We start from the raw sequence: 19,389 nt of genomic DNA, 5'->3' as shown, positions 1-19,389 counted from the left end.
ATCGCTCCAGCCCCGGAAAACAGTCTTAATACAACAAAGGTACCTCAAGGAGAATAGAGAAAGAAGTTGTGGTCACCAGAGCCCAGAAATAATCACCCTAAGTTAAAGAACTATCTATAATGACTTTTGTGTAAGGGAGTTACATAGAAATGACCTCTCTGCCAACTACTTTTCAGATTTTTCAAGAACATTTACTGAGTACACACAATGCAACAGTTGTTGAGTGAGACATGAGAGAGTCAAAAGTTACTAAAATTGAAATATGGGGGGCCGGAGCAATAGCACAGCAGGTAGGGCGTTTGCCTTGCACGTGGCCAACCCGGGTTCGATCCCCGGCATCCCATATGGTCCCCCAAGCACCGCCAGGAGTAATTCCTGAGTGTAAAGCCAGGAGTAACCCCTGAGCATCGCTGGGTGTGACCCAAAAAGCAAAAAAAAAAAATTGAAATATGTGTGTATTCATGTATTTAGCAGAAAAGAAAATTGTTCATGTAGTAGGTAAGGCCTTAGGAAAGGTGCTTAAATCCTCTCCAAGTCCCATTGAAATTGTTCTCTATGTAAATCTTGTTTATGGAATCTTTATGACTAAGGAATTATAATTCATGAAAATATTATGGTCAACACAAAAATTTCTATCCAAAAAAAGTGAAAAATACATCTACTACAGGTAAAGTTAATCAAGCACAAAACTAAATTTAGCACAAGTCATACCCTTATCCCTGTAAAATCCAAATGAACAATGTTATGCCCTATTGCCCTCATAATGGTTCGAAGGCCCAGATTTTATCTCTGGCACTGCATGATGCGCTGAGAACTGCCAAGTGTGATCTATGAGCACTGAACTTGGACATTCCCCTAACTACTGCTAATTGTATCCCCAAAACTAAACAAAACAAAAATAGAATAGTTTCAATGCTCTAGAAATCGTCTGTACTGCGCTGATTCTTATGTTTTTTGAGTGTGCATCCTTGTCTGTTTTTCCTTCCACCATCTCTACCTTGTCTTTTTCTCCCCATCCTTTCTTAGTTTATTTTATCTTTTTGTTGCAATGGCCATATGTCACATATGCTTGATTGTGGTCTTCACTGGGGTCGCACATATGGAATCTGTGCTTGTTCACCATAATACTCACAAAGGTTATGCATGTTAGTTGTGGCGTTTTGCATAAATTCCAGCTGAGTGTTGTCCAGGGCTCACTGGAGTTCTCACACACTTGCTGGGGGTTAGACTCTTAGCCATGGAGCTCACACTTTAGTTATGGTGCTTGCAGAGCCAGAGGTCCCAAGCTGCCAGGAAAGTGATTGATGTATGGGACACCACATCAGGGATTGAACTCCTGGACTCATGCTTGCAAGGCACATGACCTTCTCCACTGAGACCATACCCAGCCCCTTCTACCTTGCCTTGAAATTGTTATGTAGCCTTTAAGACCCAGATCAGCTATCATTCCATCTCCTTCCCCCAACCCCACCCTGCAGAGATCATGATTGCTTTCTCTCCATTCCGAGCATCCTTTGCAAGCCATTTGCCTTATACTGCTTAATGCATGAGTCCTTTGATCTATGTCCAGTATCTCTTACTGGACCACTAGCTCCAAGGGTTGCATCTTATTTATTTTTGGTAAATTCCCCACAGGGCCCAGCCTAGTACCTAGTATATAGCAGCTTTTCTCTAAATGTTTGCTAAATTGACTTAAGAATAAATATTTGATTGATGAATAATTCTACTGAATAAGAAATTGGCCATGTTTAGAAACAATAATATTTTTAAAAGTATTTCTAATCCATCAGCTCCATACACTGTGTCAACCACCAGCACCTTACCAAAGCATATGAATCTTACTATGTCCTGACCATGTATTGTAATGACAAATAGCAACCTAATGTTTGATTTGACTTTCCTTATTAGCTGCTGGAGATTTTGAGCATAATTTACCATCACATGCCAGTCCTCAGACAAAGAGAGGAAAGTTTTCATTTTATGCTGGAAGCCATCTCCCAGATAGCCAGCTTTCATCCAGAAGCAGTTGCTGCCAATCTTTTACAGAAGCCTCTGCCCTTTGACAGGTAAATTGTAACTAAACTGATCTCTTCTTCCAGGAAAAGCCATTCTGCAAAGCATGAGGGAATAATTTGTGGTTTGAAAGAAAGAAAGCTGTGGTTGAAAACATCTCACTGAAATAACAATCAATGTTTTCCTAGTGTTTTTCAAATAGAGAATAGAAATGCAGTGCAGAGATAGAGAATTGAGATCAAGATAGGGAGATTTTCAATGAATAGTAATGAGAAGAAATATTTAATGCACCATGGGACAAGTAAATGAGTGTTAAAAAATTAAGCATTTCTTTTCTTTCTGGTTACCTAAATACACCTAGGTGCGACATTTTTGTCTTAGTGCACATTAAAAAACCTTAGTTACCAAGGCTAGAACGCTAGAATATTAAATAAAAGATCTTTATTAGTCTCAGGCGTATCTGTGTGTCCATCTGTCCTTGAAATTTTGATTAATTGATGTTGATTTAGAGTCAAATGGAAAAGCTCATATTCCAAGGACACGTATCTTATCGGCTTCCTTTCTCATTTCATAGGGACACAAAGACATTGTGGAAGTTCCTGGCTGAGAACCCAGCCTCCAGCGGTAAACTCTTGCGAACCTTAGTAGATAAGCTGGAGACCCAATTAGAAGATGACATAGTGGGAATCGAAGCAATTTCAGTGAGTTGGACAATGCAGATCCTGGTTTTACGTTGGTTCCAGTTTTATGTTGGACAAATATGGCAAGAATCACATCTAAGCTGATGGATTTCTTTGGGGACAAGGGCAGGGTGGCTCCCAGGAGGTGTTCAGTTGTCTGGGGACCCCACCAGTGATTCTTAGTCAACTGGTCCAGTCTGGACAAGTTGCTGCAAGGGCCTGAGAATGTGATGCTGTGAGACCTTATGGTGCTGGGGTTACTCGGGCTACCCCAAGATTGCTGGGGTCTCAGCAGTCACACCTGGTAGTGCTTGGGAGACTCTGTGGTGCTAGAAATTGAACTCAGGTTATGCACATACTAGGCATGCACCCTGACTTGTATAATCTGGCCCGGAGCTGATTTTTTGAAGGCAAATTTTTCCTCAAGCCAAAGAAAATAATTGTGTCTGTGTTTCCAAATTAGTCTACCAGATAGCCACAGTATCCCCTTTTTTCGTCAACAGACCCCAAAAGGCTTCCCCAGAAGTGTGATATATCCCTGCACAACAGCCCCAAGAGAAACAGTCTGAATAGAGACATTTTCAGACCAAGACATCCTCACTCCGTGACATCCTCTCACCAGGGGCTGGGTTAACATCGAAATCTGTTTTTGGTGTACAAATATAAACTTGAAGATGATCCCCGGGGGGATATCCTCATTGGAAGAGCCTGCTCCTGACCGTGGGGTCTGCCCTTCCCCGCCCCCAGGTGGCCTGTGCTATGTATGAAGTGGTGTCCGTAGGCACCTCTGTCGCAAGCTTGTACCCAGAGCTGTTCACTCTTCTCCTGAAGCTAGTCAGCTGCAGCGTGGGCCAGAACATGCCTACTTCTCCTTTAAGGCGCCATCGGCAGCTGTTACAACAGGGAGAGCAGCACCAGATAGCAGACCCCTGCAGGTAAATGAGGGGCAAGTGGGGTCTTCCCGAACTGCTGTGATCCCAGAATCCAGGGACTGCACCATGGAGACACAGGTTTGAGTTTTTGGTTGGCAGTTCTCCGCAAAGAGACAAGTGTTCAGCACCCTTAAGCCTTCCTATTCTTTGTCCCGGCACCAATTTTCTGTGTAGTTGCCCCGTGGATTCCCACAGCAAATAACAGCTATGTCTTCTTCCTTGGAGGCTCTGCTCTGCTTTCTTCTGGTCCTTTCACTGAGACCTTTCAAGGAAAGTTGGGACCCAAGGGGCTGGAGCGATAGCATAGTGGGTAGGGTGTTTACCTTGTATGCAGCCGACCCGGGTTCGGTTCCCAGCATCCCATATGGTCCCCTGAGCACCGCCAGGAGTGATTCCTGAGTGCAGAGCCAGGAGTAACCCCTGAGCATTTGCCAGGTTTGACCCCAAAAGCAAAAAAATTTTTTTTAAAAAGACAGAAAGTTGGGACCCTGTGACAATAAAGACCACCAAGGAGAGAAGAAAAATTAAATTCTATATCTCATCAAATCTGCTTATAATAGCTATAGAAAGAGTGTTATTTTAGTTCTGTTAAAGAAGAAGGCTACCATGAACTAATGCTTTCTTATACCTTTAAATTTCTATCTTGTGATAGCCAGGTATCAATTTTTTTTATTTTGTGTCAGATTGCTCTGTTTCATGCCTTCCTTCATAAATTTTCATTCCAATGTCACACTGAACTTGTAAAAGAAATTTTAATCAGAAATGCAATGCATATAATTCCAGTAATACATGTAATTTTGTGAAGATGATAACCACATAAAGAACTGTTCCCAAATTCATGTGCCTGTGCACAGAAAAATAACAACTCATCACAGCTACTGCCTGGCCAACAACTGTAACACAATGCAAAGTACATTCTGACTTTCTAAGTGTTGGCAGAAAAAGGGTAAAGATAAGATATTTTGTACTTTCATCCATAAGGCTTCATTTACTCGTGAGAGGTTGAACATATTATATGTATCATGACTTAAATGATCTTAATGTCCCCTTTCACTCCAGTAGTAAAGCGGTAGATGAAGCTAGTTGTTTTCCCCTTGTACAATATCCACTAATCCACGTGTGAGGGAGCATTGTGGGGAGCAGGAAGTGTGGGCACGGGAATCCATAATCCCTTGATGGGGTTAACTTACTTTTGTGTTTCTTGTTGTCTCCATCAGGCTCTCAACCACAACTCTGAAGTTTGTCCAGGCCCAGGCCATGAAAGAAGGCCTTGCCAAAGAGTCTGAGGAGGGGGACAATTTGTGGACCCTCCTCTGTAATCCCAATACCCACCACATAGGAGTATGTGCTCTGGCCAGGTAATACACAGGAATTCTAGAAATGACGATAAAGGAGAAAAATAAGAATCATCAAAATGCCATCAACTTCACTGACAGCATTGGCTATGAACTTATAATCAAGGGGAAGAAACAAGAAAAAAATAACAAAGTTGGTGGGCTGGAGCGATAGCACAGCGGGTAGGGCGTTTGCCTTGCACGCAGCCGACCCGGGTTCGATCCCCAGCGTCCCATATGGTTCCCTGAGCACCGCCAGGAGTAACTCCTGAGTGCAAAGCCAGGGGTAACTCCTGTGCATCGCCAGGTGAGACCCAAAAAGAAAAAAAAAAAAAAGTTGGTGGAGATCTAGCCCAAACACCCACTGCTCGAAAATTAATGGTGTCTTAGAACAATCACTGTCACTGTCATCCATTGCCCATCGATTTGTTCGAGCAGGCACCAGTAACGTCTCTCATTGTGAGACTTATTTTTACTGTGTTTGGCATATCCAATACACCATGGGTAGCTTGCCAGGCTCTGCCGTGCAGGCACAATACTCTCGGTAGCTTGCTGGACTCTCCAACAATATGTTAGTATGTCTCTTCTACAAGAGCTTAATGTCTGCAGGGTGAGATACAACAATCTTCACACGTTTTCTTCTCAGGAAATTTTTTGGATCATTTTTAGCAAATTATTCATAACAAATAATATGAAATAAATTATTTAAGGCCTGTTCTTGGGGCAGGCTTGGGTGGTGATTGGGCAAATTTTAAATATTGGTGGTGGGAAGGTAAAATGGTGGCGGGATTGGTGTTGGAATATTGAATGTAATCAATCATCGTGCACAACTTCATAAACATAAAAGATCAAAATTTTGAATTTTTGATCTTTTCATCAAAAAATGAAAAGAAAAAAATTTTAATTAATGGTGTCATAAGTAGTTTGGGGCTAACTCTACTTAATTTAGGCACTTGTCTCGGTTCTTCTAACATTTTAGCCACAGTGATTTTTTTCTAATTGATTTTTTTTAACTATAATAAACATGCATAACATAAAATGGACTCCCTTAGCCATTTTTAAGGTTTTTATTTTATTTTAAGCACATGGATTAAATGCTGTGAATGGTAGGGTTTTGTGCATGGAATATTCCAGCACTGCATCTCCACCAGTATCTGCTTCTCTCCCCCATTATCTGGTGTCTACCCCACCGCCAACCTCCTCCCATCCCCCGTAGCAAGCTTTCTACTGGAGACAAGTTCTCAGTGTCTGTTGTCTCTGGACACTTTTCATTCCCTGACTATGTTTCTTTATATCCCACATATGAGAGATTATTCTGTATATGTCCCTCTGCTTCTGACAAATTCCACTCAGCATGATAGTCTCCAGATCCATCCACAAAGCATAAAATTGCAGGATTTTCTTTACTTAGAGCTAAGTAGTATTTCACTCTGTATGTGTGTCATAGTTGTTTTGTTTGTTTTGTTTTTATCCATTTATCTTTCCAGATCTTTCCAGATCTTAGTGCTACTATTAACACAGGATTGTCTTTTCCGATCATAGTTCTTGGGTCACTTGGATAGATGCCAAGAAGTAGAGTTGTTGGATCATATGGAAGGTCAATTTCTAGTTTTGTGAGATTGTACCCATATTTCTTTCAAAAAAAGTTGAATCAGTCAAAATTCCTACCACTGAGTGAAGGTATCATTTTTCTCCAAATACACATCAACATTGGTTGGTTTTGTTCCTTGTATGTGTGCCAGTCTCGCTGATATGAGGTATCTCATCATTCTGATTTGCATTTCTCTGATGATAAGTAAAGAAGGAAGAGCGTTTTTCCCTATACATTTTTTACATTAATCATTTTTAAGTGATCTAGTCAGTAGCATAAAGGATACTCTCATTGTTAGACAATCATCCTCACCACACATCTCTAGAACTTTGCTTATGATATTGCTGTAAGGTTTGTAAGTGGTAAGAAGTATACTTATTGAAGCCTGATTCATAACATCCACATTACCTAAATATACTGGTGATCGTTTATTGAGCATTCCTTTATAGATCATTTATTTTCCCAAGAGAAAAAAGATTAAAATGTCTACCTTTGTTTAGAGAGAAATGCATCTTTTCAACAAGTGGAGGCTTGCATTTTTTTAATCTTTTTTTTTTTTTAGTTTATATATATTTTTTTTTTGGCGCTTTTGAAAGCAGAACGCTTTTCATGATTAGGTTTCAGGAATACAATGTTCCAATACCGATTCCTTCAACAATGTCCACTTCTCTCCACAAATGCTCCCTACACACACACACACACACACACACACACACACACACTTGATTTGCCTTCCTCCCACCAGTCTGCTTCTATGAGAGACTCATATATAAGTTTTTGTATTGTGGTTTACAGTACTGTTACTGATCTAGTTTCAGATAAAACATTTTTAACAGTGCTGTTACTGATCTAGTTTCAGATAAAACATTTTACCGCCCTCCCAGTTTAATGCTTCCCTCCACTTAGATGTTGCACCTCCCCACCCCGTCCTATCCCACAGCCCCAACAAGTAGCATGCTTCCTATTGAATATCAGTCCTCATGTTCTTTGTTTCCATTTTCATGGGATATGGTATTCAGTATCCCACCAGTATGTTTCTTTATATCCCGCATATGAGAGAACTCATTCTGTGTTGATCTCTTTCCTTTTGACCACCTTTACCTAGCATGATACTCTCCAGGTCCCTCCACCTAACAGCAAATTTCATGACTTTATCTTTTCTTATGAGCCTTGCATTTTTTTCTAGGAGCATGGCAGTGTGGCAATATGGTGTCATCCTGGACATCATGGAGCAACTATTCCCGTCTCTCACCTCCTCCTCAGAAAACTACCGGATTACGGGCACAGCTTTCTTCTGTGAGGCAAGAAAGCTGCCCAATCCCTAGGGTTGGGTCCTCTTGGGGTTTATTTCTCAGAATCAGGGTTCAATGGAATTGGAACTAGGGCAAAGGTGTCTCCACAGAGAGCTGAAATAATGGAGAGATGCAACTACTGCCGAGAGTGAGGGGGATAAGCTCATCTGCACTGCTTCCTGCCCCCTGGTCTGCAGATAGCAGCTTCCTGGCAGAGAATGGTGCAGAATCATTCATGGAGACACCAAATGCAAAGTAAACAATATACAGGCTGCTGCAACCAATGCAGAGAAGGAGCATCATTTTTAGTCCCTTTTCCTCACCCTGATATTTGGGTTGCATTAACCACTTTGAACTGGTGAATGCTTCCATCTAGAGCAGTTTCCTACCAGACACTCAGAATCAGCAGAGGGCTTTCTCCTCTGCCCCCCCCCACCCTCGCAGCTGCTGAAATCTCCTCTTTAATGCTTTTAGTGCTCTTCTGAACAGTACCACTCTGGTAGCTAAAGTGGAGGGCTATATTGTTTCCAGCTCATGAAGGAGCCAGTACTTTGGAAGCACGGGAATCTACGAGATGTGCTGATATTGATGGATCAGAGTTCCTGGGATTCCAATGCCATTTTGAGGCAAATGGCCATCCGAGGGCTTGGGAATGCAGCTTCTGGAGCTCCACACAAGGTACAAGGTGCTTGTTTGATTTGTCTGTTTGTTTGTTTGTTTGTTTGTTGGGGGAAATCACTAGAAGAACTGGATCAGCTAAGTAGAATTTGAATTCAATAGTCACTGAACCACATATCAGGAAAGCAAATAAATTTGGGGGCAGGGAGAAAGTACAGTGGATACGGTGTTTGCCTTGTACATGGCCAACCCAAGTTCGATCCCCAGCATCCCATATGGTCCCCCAAGCACCACCAGGAGTAATTCCTGAGTGCAGAACCAGGAGTAATCCCTGAGCATCGCTGAGTGTGGCCCAAAAAGAAAAAAAAATAGGAAAGCAAATACATTAAGTGGAAATCCAAATAAGTTGCTGAAGTGGTGGCTCTCAGGTTGACATTCATGAGACCCCAACAGAATTTTAATCCCCTTGTAAGGTGCTTCCTGCCCTATTCCAGATACACATAGAATAATTTTCTTGATGAAGAAAACTTATTTCAAAATAGGTGAAGAAGCATAAGCAGATACTCTTAGAATCTATCATCAAAGGCCTCTATCACCTGGCCCGCACTGAAGTTGTCTGTGAAAGCTTGAAGGCTCTAAAAAAGTTTCTGGAGCTGCTCACAGACCGAGACGTGAGCTTCTACTTCAAAGAAATTGTGCTGCAAACAAGAACCTTCTTTGAAGACGTAAGTGAATCTGTTCAGAAATCTTCCCTCCCCAGAAATAAGAGAACAGGAATGTGCTTGCTATGGACAATGTCAGTGTCCCATCTGTGATGCTTGACTGACCCAAGGTCACCTGCACAAAAGTCACCCATACACTTCCTGTCTAGGACATTGACTTCCTGTGTCCCTGGGGCTGATGGCACTCTCTCGCCTGGGAAACTTACCCCAGGACAGAACTTCAGACAATGAGAACCAAAATTGTGTAAACAACCCAGCAGCCTCATGTCTCAGGAAGGCAGAGCTCCACTGGACCGTGTGGGTGTCACACTCCCCACTGTTGTCTTCCATGACTTCCCACTGTTGTCTTCCATGACTTCCCTCTCCTCTCTCTCCTTTATGCCCTCCACCTTCCTATTCCTTAGCTCACCTCCCTAATAAATTTCTTATCTCCAAACCCTCATTTCCAAGTTTGCTTTGAGAGAAACACAAATGATGACAACACTCAAGAGAGGGCTGAGGTCCAGTGAAAATGCTCTCCCCTCCAAATCTTCCAGGTCTAAAGCTCAAAGACTCAGAACTCTTGTATGGTTGTTTTTATCAGGGATAAGATAAAGCTTATGGGATAAATCCAGCCCACAGCCTCTTCCTGTAAATGAAGCTTTATTGGAACACAGCCACCCTCATTGGTTGCATCTTATCTACGACTGCTTTCACACTTCATCAACACAGTTGACTCATTGTTACAGAAACCATATGGTGCACAAAGTCTAAACAAATAGCTGTCTGGCCCTTCATGGAAAAGTTTGTCGACCCTTGATCTAGCCTGCTTCCAAAACAGATTAGTCAGAGATCAAAGACAGAGAAGGGTCATTTTCTTTAATTCCTTCTGGGAAATTTGATTTTATTATTTATTCTTGGTTTACTTACTGCAATAAATTTATAACTCTATTTCACATCTAACTGCAATCTCCCTTTGTGAGATCCACATCTATTTGTTCATAGAGGAATGAGAAAACAGCTAGTTGTCTCCTTTAGTGCATACTTTTAAGCCCTAATGGACTTTATTAAATTATCTGTTTACCTCCTAGTCACCAGGCTGAAAAAGTCTTCATTTCCTTCATTATTCATCATAAACCTAATTTTCAGCTCTTTAAATATTTTACCAGCCTGCTACTGTGCTGTATCTCTAAATGAGACCTGAGAAGTATTTAGTAGCAGCTAAAGCAAAATTGCCTCTCAGGTCTCATCTTTTCATGTGTATTTGTTCCAATTTCTATTTCAATCTTGTCCTTTCTTCTTAGCTCTTTGATAATTTATTAACCATAGAGACCTCTATATTTCAGTCACTATATATGCCTGTAGTTGGTGATCTTCCCCTGCTATATTCTCAGTTTCCCTACTAACCTTGGCCTGGACTTTGAAAGCAGCTTTCTACTGGCCAATGACTTTGTCCACTTTATCAATGTTATTTTTAATTCTCATCTTGTCCTCAAAAATGCTTACAGAGCTTCCTCTCAATTTTGCAAAAGCATCTTCTGTAAAATAACAAAGTGTTCTTTTCTCATTTTCATTGCACAAATAATTGACTGAAGCCACCACTGAGTAGTTGTTACCCTAGAGACAATGATTCTCTTACCCAATAATCATAAGCTTCCAATGATCATAAGTCCACCTTACAAGTTTTATGACTGGGATATTTCTCAGCATATTATAGCAGAAGAAATAATTGAATTTGTCTGGGTTGGTTTTTTTTCTTATGGCTTCTTGGGTCACACTTGGCAATGCCCAGGAGTAATTCCTGGCTCTGCATTCGGGAATAACTCTTGATGGTGCTTGGGTGACCATATGTGATGCCAGGGATCTAACCCAAGTTGACTGTGTGCAAGGCAAATGCCCTACTCGCTGGACTCTCACTCAGGCCCCTGACTGATACTTTTTTTAGATAAAACTTGTATCTTAGTTATGAAATGTTCTAGTAATGCTCCCTTTCTACAAGTATATTTGTTGTACTTGATGATCCTTTCCTCTAATATGTTTCTATGGCTTCTGTTGTACTTGATGATCCTTTCCTCTAATATGTTTCTATGGCTTATGCATAAAATTATTTAATGTACCAATTGCCACCTCGCATTTCTGCAGTCCGTGTTATCTTTAAACCTTGAGGAAGGTGGAGGGAAGGGGGGAGGTATATCGTGATTCTTGGTGGTGGAATATGTGCACTGGTGAAGGGATAGGTGTTTGAGCATTATATAACTGAGACTTAAACCTGAAATCTTTGTAACTTTCCACATGGTGAACCAATAAAAGAATTAAAAAAAAAAACCTTGAAGATGCAAGAATAAGCTCCCATAGATGATAAAACGGAAAAGACATCTTCTATCCCAAGATCCTTTCCTCTATTTCCTACTCCGCCATCTTGAGCATTTTCCTTGCGCTCTATGATTCTACTTTCTCAATCCAAAATAGCATTGAAGCTCCTGGAAGCACTCAGAACAATTTTGCCATATGAAAATCTGTTTTCAGGGGCTGGAGTGATAGCACAGCGGGTAGGGCGTTTGCCTTGCACGCGGCCAACCCGGGTTCGAATCCCAGCATCCCATATGGTCCCCTGAGCACCGCCAGGGGAAATTCCTGAGTGCATGAGCCAGGAATGACCCCTGTGCATTGCCGGGTGTGACCCAAAAAGCAAAAAAAAAAAAAAAAATCTGTTTTCATGTGGTTCCAATTAACTGATACATCCCAATTGACTGATACCATTATGTCACTGATTTTTTTAAATTCATATTTTAATGTAAATCCAGACCTCCTGTATGCAATACATGGGTCCACCATTTGATTCTAGATCTTTCTTTACTTCTTTTTGTGGAATTTTTGTCTATGAGCACACTTCTCAAGAACTTTATCATCAAAATGAATTCTCTTCTCCCATCTCATATTCACAGGAAAGCTTTATGTTGGTCCTGTTTGCTGTTTACCTAGATAATATTCTGCTATTCAAGAACACTCTTTATCCCTCTGCCTCCCTATGGGTGTTTAAAACTTTCCAGGTTTTACAGACCTGGAAATAATCAAGACTTTGTCAGAAAATTCATTAGAATTTGTTAGATCTCTGAATCATATCAACAAATCTGCCGCCACCACCTTACCCATGTTCTAAAAAGCATCCATGTTCTTAAAAGCATCGCTTACTACCCTTGACAAGTAAGACAGTTGGGTAGCTTCACAGACACAAAAGTAGGGCTGGACACTTTTTGTTAAATCTCTCTCTTTTAGACTTCATACGCAAATTCCCGAGCTAGCTCTGATACCTTTGAAAAGTATTTGCAGGGAGGGCAGGATTTTTTTTCCCCTCCGTGCTTGGGAATAGAAGTGTTTTGGGATTAGGAGAAAGTATTTTAAGAGAGGGGAGGAACTTTTTTTTCAGTGTTTGGGATTATGAGAAGTGTCTTGGGCTATTTAGATTGCAGGCTCCATAACTCCAGACTAATAATGTAATCAGGTCAATTACTACACAATCCAAAGTAAACAGGAACTTTCAAAGCTTTTTGCTGTCCAAATCCCTGCCTATTGTCCCTATGGTCACGTGTTCTCCTTAGCTGCTCAGAGGCAAACAGCAAATGTCCAGTAGTATGGAGTCGCTTAAATCCTGTACCCATGGTTATTTAACCCCATGTTCTGTCTGTAAAGAACTGCTGGGAAATGCAGAAGTTGTTTTGAGCCCATAAAGGCTGTGACAAGAATTCACCACTCCTGTGTTCCTACTTTCCTTTGCTGAAGTGTGGCAGGGAGAGTGGAGTCTGGGTGAAGGGAAATAGGAGAGACTGGTGCCGGGGGGATGGCAGGGGGGATTTACCACAGGAATTGTAGCACTGTCATCCCATTGTTCATCGATTTGCTCGAGCAAGCACCAGTAACGTCTCCATTGTGAGATTTGTTGTTACTCTTTTTGTCATATTGAATACGTCATGAGTAGCTTGCCAGTCTCTGCTGTGAGGGCAGGATGCTCTCGGTAACTTGCCAGGCTCTCTGAGAGGGTCAGAAGAATCGAGGCCTGGTCGGCCGCATGCAAGGCAAATGCCCTATGCTCTAGAGCGATAGCATAGCAGATAGCACTGCAAGGATTACCTGGAATAAAAAGAGGGACTCACCACAACATGCCTTTGTCCCACAGGAGCAGGATGAAGTTAGACTGACTGCTATCCTCTTATTTGAGAATCTGGCATCACTAACAGGAAGAAGGTGGAAGATTTTTTTTGCTGAAGAAATAAAAAAGAGCATGATTTCATTCCTTCTCCACCTCTGGGACCCCAATCCCAAGATTGGCATTGTAAGTGCACAAATATCTGCCACAGCTCTACTCCCTGAGGCACGGACCTGCCAGGGAGCCTGCTGGGCTAAACGCCAGGCCTGAAGTCTTCCTGCCCAGGGGACCTCAGCCCTAACCGCCGCATGCCTAGTTTCCTCTTTCCATCTTCCCAAGTTTGCTCTTCCGTCCCTAGAGCTGGGAAGGTGCCAGCACTAATTCTAAAGTCCTCCCTATCCTTAACATCTTACTGCTTCTTTTGCTTCATCGGGCATTGGTTTGTCCCCCCTGCTCCCCTCCCCTCACTTTCTGGAAGAGGATCCTAGCATGGATTGTGACAAAGAAATCTCTCTTTTCTTTTTTTGCAGGCTTGCCGTGATGTTCTGACCATCTGCATTCCCTTTCTGGGCCTCCAGGAGCTCTATGGCATAATAGACCAGCTCCTTGATGGTCAAGAACTACCAAGGGCCAGAGATTTCTACAGGCAATTCTGTTTGAAACTGGTGAGAGCACAGTAGCTGCTGTCTCCAAAAGCAGCTAAATAAGAGTTCAGGCAAAGCTTGGGACAGGAAATATAGAGAGAATCCTGGCCAGAGTTGGGCTAGGTTGTCCTAGAAGGATAGCAATGACTCTCTCAGACCTGACTGCACACCTGGGTTGAGTCCTCTCAGCCCAATGCCTTTCCCGGTTATATCTGGTTTGTATTAGCCACAGGATACTTGGCTTAAGATAATCCATGTTGTGGGAACTTTCCCTGGACTCTAGATGCCTCTCCTTAGGATTTATGGAACATTCATTCTCATAAAGTCTCACTTTCCAGTGCCTAGTTTGCAATATAATAGTAGAAATAATAAAATATAATGCTTTGACCTCACCCACATCTTATAGGCAAAGAAAAACCGGGAAATCCTATGGATCCTCCACACCCACTCATTCACCTTCTTCAACAGTAACTGGGAGTCTATCAGGAGCTCGGCTGTCAAACTAACAGGTGAGAACACATCCACGGTCTTCAAGAATAGGTCTCTCTGCTATTTCTCATGCTGTGCTTCAGCTGGAAGTACTCTAGTGTGACTAGTAAAAGTAGGATAAAAAAAGAAGAAGAAGAAGAAGAAGAGCCAGAATAAAATTCATTGTGATCTTGCAAAGTGCTCTTCACAAAGGAAACATTTCTCTTGCAAATGAGCATAGACAACTGGCTTTAATTTCCCAGCACCCACTCTTCTCCCATCAGTCACTACTATACCTTTCATGCTCCTTCTGCTTCCACGTCATTGTTCTTCTTCCCAAGTCTGTGCTCCAAGCCTGCTGCCCACCCTGAACGCATCATTTCACTTTCCCCCTTCATGGAAACTCTAGTCAACCCAATCTAAGTTCAAGCTGAGGGTTTCGACATCCACATAATGCAAACAGCACATGGGTGGAAGGAGACAGGTGACCTTGGTTCTACTGAATAATTCTAGACTGATCACTTCTTTGTTTTACCTCTGTCTAAGCTGTAGAATATAAGAGAAGAGCAACTGAACCTCTGGCAAGAGTTCTGTTACAAAATCTGACATCATATCATTAAGCCTGTTCAGCCTAATCAAGCCTACTTTTGAACTGGCCCACTTACTTGATCTTGCCTGCTCCACCTTTAACAGTTTAAACTTAGAGATTCCCTATTGGATCAAGCCTATGAGATGACCTAGCCAACAACCTGCCTCCCCTTTGGGAAGATGCTGTGTGAACCTTTCTGGATATATTCTGTATGGGTGCTTACTTCCAAACTGGGCATCCACATCCCCAGACTTCATATGGCTCCTATCAGGGCATAGTGTGGAGACACACAGTTTTCTCCTCTGCAGGCCAGACCATTTGCCTACTGACAAGGCACAGAGTCTGACCTCACCCACTTTGCATGACCTCCTACCCTATAATGAAATCGGTATTTCTCTTGTTGATGGTAGATGCCATTGTTCTCAACTTGACTGGCCAATACATGGAATTATTAGACAGAGAACAATTGACTGCACGTGAGTACCAACCTTTGTATCTGCTGAGCATACTTTATTTTTAGTGGATGAAAAACACTCTATATTAGCTCATAAGTTGGGCATCTGAATATCTCACAATTGTGTCTTATGCTCCTTAAACAGCAATATCTCAAGAATAAAAAAATAACCCCTACTCCAACCCTTTTCAGTCATCATCCCTGTAGACAATGGTTTTCCAACCTATCAACCAACTATCACAAGATCAAATCTGTTCTCCCTTTATATCAATGCTGAGATGGATTCTCAGTTTACACCTCCAAATCCTACCTACTAGGGTTAGGTGGAAAGATTTGGTCATTCGAACTTGGAGGCCTTCTAGGACTGGCTCTCAACTGGAAACTTCAATCCTGTTTTTCTCTTTCTCTGAACTTGACTACTCTTACCATTTCAGGGCTCCAAGCACTTCGGCAAGACCCCTGTTCCAGTGTCCAGAGAGCAGCCGATATTGCTTTGCAGACTCTTCTGAAAAGGTGTAAAGAAATAGGCATACCTCCATAAACCATCAGGAAATAAACTACTAGGCTTTTTCTATACCTGACTCCTGTTTTCATCCTTATAACTCAAAAACTGGTAGCATCTGGAGGAAAGAAATGGTACCTAGGATAAAAATCTTGAAGCAGTGATCTCTAACTTACTCTGAAGCCTTACATTAGAAAAAGTGAGCATCACATATCCCCTCGAGAGAGAACCTGTCAGGAGAGTTGATGGCCATATGACTTTGAACAGATAATCCTCTATTTTGAGAAGCTTAAATCAATAAATAAAGGGGATAAAAACCTTGACACAACACTACTTCTCTTAAGAAAAAAGGCCAGGATTGCCAACATAAATATTCTGGATTTTCTGGAGCAACATCTCTGAACTCTGCAATATTAACCTCACAGTAGGAGCGCACCAGATTGGATGAGAATGTAAAATAGAAACCAACTAATCTCAACTAACAAAAACATTAACACGAAAGGCTTAGCTACCAACAACAGCCTATTAAACGCTCAGACAAAGACATGTCCCCATGGTGATATGCAACTGTTTTCACAACTTTTCTCCTACGAAAATGTTTTGATCATTCCATTAGCCATTTAGTGATAATGAGCAATACAAAATAAATTACTGTGGTCCTGCTATGGGGGCAGGCTGGAAGGGTGATTAGGAAAATGGAAGCGATGGTGGAGGGGAAGGTGACAGTGGTGCTGGGATTGGTGTTCGAATGCCTATGATAAATCATTACGAACAGCTTTGTAAACTACAGTGTTTAAATAAGGTGGGGGAAATTTTTTTAAAAATAAAAGGCCATAAGACTGGAGTGATAGCACAGCAGATAGGGCGTTTGCCTTGCATGCAGCCGACCCAGGTTCAAGTCCCAGCATCCCATATGGTCCCCTGAGCACCACCAGGGGTGATTCCTGAGTTCATGAGCCAGGAGTGACCCCTGTGCATTGCCGGGTATGACCCAAAAAGTTAAAAAAATAAATAAATAAAAGGCCATTGCAGTTTTCACTACTAGGTTCTTTTATAACTTTTTCAACTTTGATTTACACCCACATTCTTCTTCCTAAAAAACAATCTTATAAACTAACCTGCCAATTCTATCTCAGATTGAAATTTATGTGCCGAAAGTATGCCAGAACTTTTCTACAAAAAAAATTGATAATCTATTAAGTTTCATGATTTCCTTGATATTTTTATCTCAGAGTATCCTTACTTTTGAACCATGCATGTATGCTTGTGTGCATGTGTTAACCTCATAGTATCTAAATCATTATTCTTTTTTACAAAGTATATCTGAAAAGTTACATACAAGAATGCATGTTTTGTGTATGGCTTATGGGCATAAAAATGTTTCTAACACAAATCCTGACAGTCATTTAATAACTAGCATCTAACATTTTGATCGCTCATTAGCAAAGTTACTAAATTGATGACAACAAGAATTCACAAATTCCTTTTGTCAATATACTAAACTCTTTTTCCTCAAAACTATTTGAGGAGGAATCTTCTATTTCTACAAAACTTACTGGGGACCAAAGATATACCTTATGTCAGAAATTATAAACCTGAGTCCATTTATTCACCTTAATCAAGTATTTATTAAACAACACTAATGTACAAAATACTGGGGTTAAAAGTATGAGAAAGGAAAAAAAATAAATTTCTGTCTTCGTGAGGTTTGCATTCTATGATATTTATGCTTAAATTCCAGAGGATAGAGCCAGTTCAGCCTTCAATGCTTCTTGCCTCCCAGAACTTGTTTGGTCCCCTCCCACAATAAATAGAAATGACCCAAGGAACCAAAGCAATATAACAGACATGACAAGAGTATGGCTTCTAGGGCAAGATCATAAATGGCATTGCACTCTCTTGAATCACTCTCCAAGGCACGTCTGCGGCCATGTCTTGAAGATGCTCCAGCATAATCACACAGGTGCATTCTCGGGGTCAGAGCTTTCATTAAATTCATAATGGAATCTGAAGCCATTATGAAGTATCACTTGTCTAAGATAGAACAACACAAAAAAAAATTAAAAACATGGATAAATATTTAGTTTATTTCTTTTGGTGGATTATTTTTTGTCAAATTACTTTTGAAAAAACACTTTCCAAGAGAACTCTCTACAGAATGTCTACACTGATTAATTTAGGGGTCATTAGTCATATTGGTACCTAGGGACTTGCCATGTGACTATTACATATGAAAAATTACATTTTTATTTTTAGTTTAATTAAAATTAAGTAGTGATGTATGGCTTAGTAATGCACATGAGTTTCAAAACATGGGACAAAAAATAAACTAAAATTTGGACTGAGACACAAGAACTATAGGACATTCTCAGTGGGAGAGTTTTAGTGACATAGGACCTTGTCTGCTGCATCATTATATATCCCAACTACCATACACTGCTCACCTTAGCATCCAACAGAGATTTCCTCACCATTAGCAGCATGGACACAAGAAACATGACAGTGACTAAAACATTGTCTCTCTAAACCCTATTTTTAGTAGATTTCACACTCACAAGTATTTCCAAGACTCCTCTTAATGATAGATGTTGAGCTGGCTCCATCCTCTGGAATTTAAGCATAGTTGTCATACAATACAAACCTTAAGAAAACAAAATTTTGTTTTTTCCCTTCCTCATAGTTTTAACCCCAAAGTTTTGTACAATAGAGTCGTTTGATAAATATTTGATTAATTACTGAATAAATGGACTGGAGCGATAGCAACGGTGGTAGGGTGTTTGCCTTGCACGTGGCCGACCTGGGTTCGATTCCTCCATCCCTCTCGGAGAGCCCAGCAAGCTACCGAGAGTATCCCACCCTGACGGCAGAGCCTGACAAGCTACCCGTGGTGTATTCGATATGCCAAAAACAGTAACAACAAGACTCACAGTGGAGACGTTACTGGTGCCCGCTCAAGCAAATTGATGAACAACGGGAAGACAGTGCTACTTGGATGGTGACTGAATAAATGGACTCAGGTATATATTCTCTGACTTAAGAAATGTCTTTGGTCCCCAGGATGTTCTGTAGAAAGAGTCTTAGTGACCATCTTAGTATTTCCAAGACTCCCCACCTCCACCACTTACTGTCACACGACTCGGGAAAATCATTTAACCACATCACACTTTAATACCCTCATCTGAAAATTAAGACAGTTCTCTCTCAAGGTGCTATTAGTGAAGATTAAATGAAAATTATCTAATTCTGGCACAGAATTATGGTCAAGTAAATGCTAACAGTGCAATTTACATATTAGTATTGATAAATGTCTCCGTAGAATCAGAAAGACAGTGATTGGCACATGGAGTCTTTTCTGGCTCTGTGGAAGTTGCTCTCCTTCTGGGGATGCTGTGGATGAGGAGGGGTCCTCAAATCAGAAAGTGATGAC

At 41.3% G+C, this 19,389-nt stretch overlaps 1 protein-coding gene across 1 annotated transcript in view; it reads left to right on the top strand.

Moving 5' to 3' along the window:
* The window catches only part of MROH2B (maestro heat like repeat family member 2B), a 79,414-nt gene extending 63,413 nt beyond the window's left edge, over nt 1-16,001 (top strand). The window contains exons 31-42 of the mRNA XM_004605583.2: nt 1,909-2,066; nt 2,588-2,714; nt 3,441-3,628; nt 4,843-4,983; nt 7,737-7,851; nt 8,374-8,520; nt 9,003-9,185; nt 13,336-13,491; nt 13,836-13,970; nt 14,356-14,458; nt 15,417-15,482; nt 15,895-16,001. Coding sequence (XP_004605640.2) covers nt 1,909-2,066; nt 2,588-2,714; nt 3,441-3,628; nt 4,843-4,983; nt 7,737-7,851; nt 8,374-8,520; nt 9,003-9,185; nt 13,336-13,491; nt 13,836-13,970; nt 14,356-14,458; nt 15,417-15,482; nt 15,895-16,001 — 1,626 coding nt within the window. The remainder of the gene's footprint in view (nt 1-1,908; nt 2,067-2,587; nt 2,715-3,440; nt 3,629-4,842; nt 4,984-7,736; nt 7,852-8,373; nt 8,521-9,002; nt 9,186-13,335; nt 13,492-13,835; nt 13,971-14,355; nt 14,459-15,416; nt 15,483-15,894) is intronic.
* Nucleotides 16,002-19,389: the final 3,388 nt, after the last annotated feature.

Source organism: Sorex araneus, chromosome 1, assembly GCF_027595985.1.
Source record: "Sorex araneus isolate mSorAra2 chromosome 1, mSorAra2.pri, whole genome shotgun sequence".
NCBI classification, from domain to species: domain Eukaryota; kingdom Metazoa; phylum Chordata; class Mammalia; order Eulipotyphla; family Soricidae; genus Sorex; species Sorex araneus.
This window is presented reverse-complemented; position numbering and strand designations above follow the sequence as displayed.